Source organism: Pinus tabuliformis, chromosome 7 (genome assembly GCF_031772625.1).
Source record: "Pinus tabuliformis cultivar Carrire ecotype Pingquan chromosome 7, CPIR1, whole genome shotgun sequence".
Classification (NCBI taxonomy): Eukaryota; Viridiplantae; Streptophyta; class Pinopsida; order Pinales; family Pinaceae; genus Pinus; species Pinus tabuliformis.
Genome location: NC_142293.1, coordinates 2061455821 through 2061459499, shown reverse-complemented (window position 1 = coordinate 2061459499; position 3679 = coordinate 2061455821). Strand labels below are relative to the sequence as shown.

Sequence of the window (3679 nt, the reverse complement as noted above, 5' to 3'; positions counted from 1 at the left end):
CTCCCATGTGGAATCTTCAACGGATAAGTTCTTCCACTTGATAAGGTACTCTAAAATTGATCGATTTCGTAGCTGTCGAGTTCTTGTTTCTATAACTGCTTCTGGTTCCAATATAATTTTTCCTTCCTCTTCAAGTTCTGGTAATATTGTTTGAACTGGGAGCTTGTCGCCTATAACCTTCTTTAAGCATGAAACATGGAAAACTGGGTGCAATCGAGAAGCTGCAGGAAGCTCCAATTTGTATGCCATAGTACCAATCTTTTGAAACACCTTTTACGGACCACAATACTTTGGTGATAATTTATTATCCTTCTTAGCTTGCTTGAGGGACATTTGCTTATATGGTTGTAGTCGTAGGAATACCCAATCACCTACATCAAAACATCTTTCACTGCGATGTTGATCTGCCCGTTGTTTCATTCTATTCTGTGCCAACACGAGGTTATCCTTTAAGAGTTGGAGGACTTGTGGAGAAACTATTCTACATAGATTGTGAAGAGGAAGAAGAAAAGGAGCAAGAAAGGTCAAAAGAATAGGATATGCTCCAGGAACAAAGCCTAGATGAGGAACAAATAAATCCAACCATATCTTGTAATGCAATGGCGAGAATTACCACTCCTCAAACTCTCAAGACGGAAGGACATATCAAGAAGAAAAAGGTGCAAGAAGTGAAAGATCACATCGATAAAGAAGAAATGAATCCAAACATATCTTGTAATTCATTGTTCGAAATTACCACTCCTCAAACTATCAAGATAGAAGGACATATCAAGAAGAAAAATGTTCAAGAAGTGAAAGATCACATCAAGCATCAAGAAATGAATTTGACCATATCTTGTAAAGGATTGGAACAAATTACCACTCTTCAACCTATAGAGATAGAAGGACATATCAAGAAGAAAAAGGTTCAAGCAGTGAAAGATCACATCGAGCATCAACAACAAGTTCTCCAACTTTTAAAGGATAACGCCACTTCGGTGCAAAATCAAACGAAACAACAGGTAGATCAACATCGTAGTGAAAAATGTTTTGATGTAGGTGATTGGTTATTTTTACCACTACATCTCCAGCAAGCTATTTATGAGAAGGAAACGTTGGCAATACTACATGCACTTAAAAAATGGCAACCTTACCGAATGGGAAGACTCTTCAAGGATGAGGATATGGAAGCATTGTTTTGTGCTATTTATATTATCCAACCAAATTGGATAAACGAAGCAAGGGATGAATGGAAGAAGGATGAAGAAGTATGGCCACTTACTCAAAAGTTGCAAAAGATCCCAATTCAAGCAATATTTCCAGAAATTAAAGAGGAAGAAAAAATCATATTGGAACCTGGAGCAGTCACAGAAACAAGAACCCGACAGCTATGAAATCGATCAATTTCAGCGTATCTCATCAAGTGGAAGAACTTACTCGCTGAATATTCCACATGGGAGGACACGAATTTTATACAGAAGCATCAAGAACTACTCAAACGTTGAGGACAACGCTTTTTGAAGGAGAGGGGCATGTTAGGCCCCTAAACTACTAGTGTAACCCCTTATTGTTACTAGTATAACCCACTTATTATATTGATGTACCCATGTAGTGCCCATATTGTTACTATTGTGCCCCATAGAAGCCCACTATTGTTATTATTGTGCCCTTACATTATTATTGTTATGTCGGCTATGATTATGTTATAACCCCTTAGACTCCTATATATAGAAAGGAGCTCTTTTCATTTGTATCATCCAAGAATTGTTCATTTATGCAATGTAAAGGAGGTTTCCCCCTCGAAGAGGCTGAATTCTAAGGTGTGGATCTCTCTTTTCTATCTTTTTGTGAGCTGGTTCCATAACATTTGAAAAGATAGAAAAGATAGATCAACGCCTTAGAATTCAGCCTCTTCGAGGGGGCAACCTCCTTTACATTACATAAATGAACAATTCTTGGATGATTCAAATGACAAAACCTCCTTTTATATATAGGAGTCTAAGGAGTCACAATATAATCCAGATGACCTAACAATAATAATATAAAGCCACAAAAATAACAATAGAGGGATTCTATGGGCACATTAATAACAATATGGGGGCAATGGGGGCACAAAAATATAAATAAGGGGTATAACTACAATAGTAATGGGGTAATCACTAGTATTATAGGGACCCAACAAGCTGGCACCAGTGAAAGACTGTACAACAAACACAACCACGAGGTTCATTGTTTAAAACATCATATCAAGGTTTGGGTGCACAAAAAGACTGACGAGTGACCAAGGAACTCATTTTATAAATGAAACAGTTGTGTATCTACTGCAATATTTCCTTTTCCAACATCATAAGAGAATCCCATACCATCCTGAGGCTAACGGGACGGTAGAAGCCTTCAACAAGATACTTGAAAAGGGACTATTGAAGATATGTTCAACGAATCGAGATGATTGGGATGAGCGTGTACCAACCACACTATGGGCGTACAGAATGACAACGAAGAGATCACACAAGCAAACACCTTTCCAGTTGGTATATGGATGGGATGTCGTGGTACCAACTGAATTTGCAGTACTGAGCATCTTCATTTCTCAAACTACAAAGATGACAGATGATGCATCACTACAGAAGCGTTTTGAGGAATTGATGGAATTAGATGAAGCCAAATTTCTAGCCGAATTCCACCAGTTCGTTGAGAAAAGAAAACAGAAAGCATGGCATGATAGACACATTAAGAAAAAATATTTCACAATCGGAGGGAAAATTTTATTGTATGACAATAAGTTCCAGAAGTTCCCGGGCAAGTTGCAGATGCATTGGTTAGGTCCATTCATACTCGCGAAAATCAGGGAGTCTAGAGCAGTGAAGCTCATGCAACTAGATGGAATATTGATACCAAGATGGGTGAATGGTGCATGCCTGAAGCCTTTCCACCAGCCCAAAACCCAATTTTCTAATTGATGGGGTCTCTGAAAAGGGCCCATAGGTAGGTTTAGAGTAAGTAGGAATAATTCAGTCAAGCAATCAGTCTATTTATTTATTTACTTCTAATACAATAAAACCCACGTGTTAGTTAAGTTGTAGCACCTATGCCACCACACCACAACCGACTATGGTCAGGGAGGTCAGTGAATGTTTCACAAGTCTTATTCATCGTACTTAGAGTCCTTTCCATAATAATTAGGAAATAATACCCCTGTCAGGTAAATTTCCATAGAATCTTTTCCTGTTATGGAAATAATTAACTAATAAATGATCGCCATTATGATCACATTATTACCCATCTGCTCCACTTTGTACTTTTTTCCATGATATGTCATCTGAGTCATTAGCTGCACAATGTGCCAAAGGAGTCCAATACAACTGGGCTTAGTACGTGTGCAAGGAGTTCTTGACGAACTGTCACTAGGCCCAGGATGAGGGCAAGGCCTTTCATTATGCCTGGTTACTATCATTAATAGTCTTGGTCACATGGAGGATGTCAGAGGACAGTACGTTTCCTCCACAAGACCCCGACCTTCATGAAGTAGTGAAGTTTGCTTCGCTTTGGGCAACCAACGATGCAGCGCGGGTGATGTAGGAGCATCGACATTAGCCAGCAATGTGGAGGATTTTCCACATGTTGTGGCTAATCACAGTAAATTTCATCGACTATTACCGAGAAGGATGACTTCTCAAATTGTTAGTTATTGTAATAAATA

The 3679-nt window shown here is 38.7% G+C and overlaps 1 protein-coding gene across 1 annotated transcript; it reads left to right on the top strand.

Annotated features, from left to right (window-relative positions):
- The first annotated feature begins 2468 nt into the window (after window positions 1–2468).
- On the top strand, window positions 2469–2939 carry LOC149256781 (uncharacterized). Its single transcript, XM_089455455.1, has one exon. The coding sequence runs from the start codon at window positions 2469–2471 to the stop codon at window positions 2937–2939; it is 471 nt and encodes a 156-aa protein (XP_089311581.1).
- The last annotated feature ends 740 nt before the right edge of the window (window positions 2940–3679 follow it).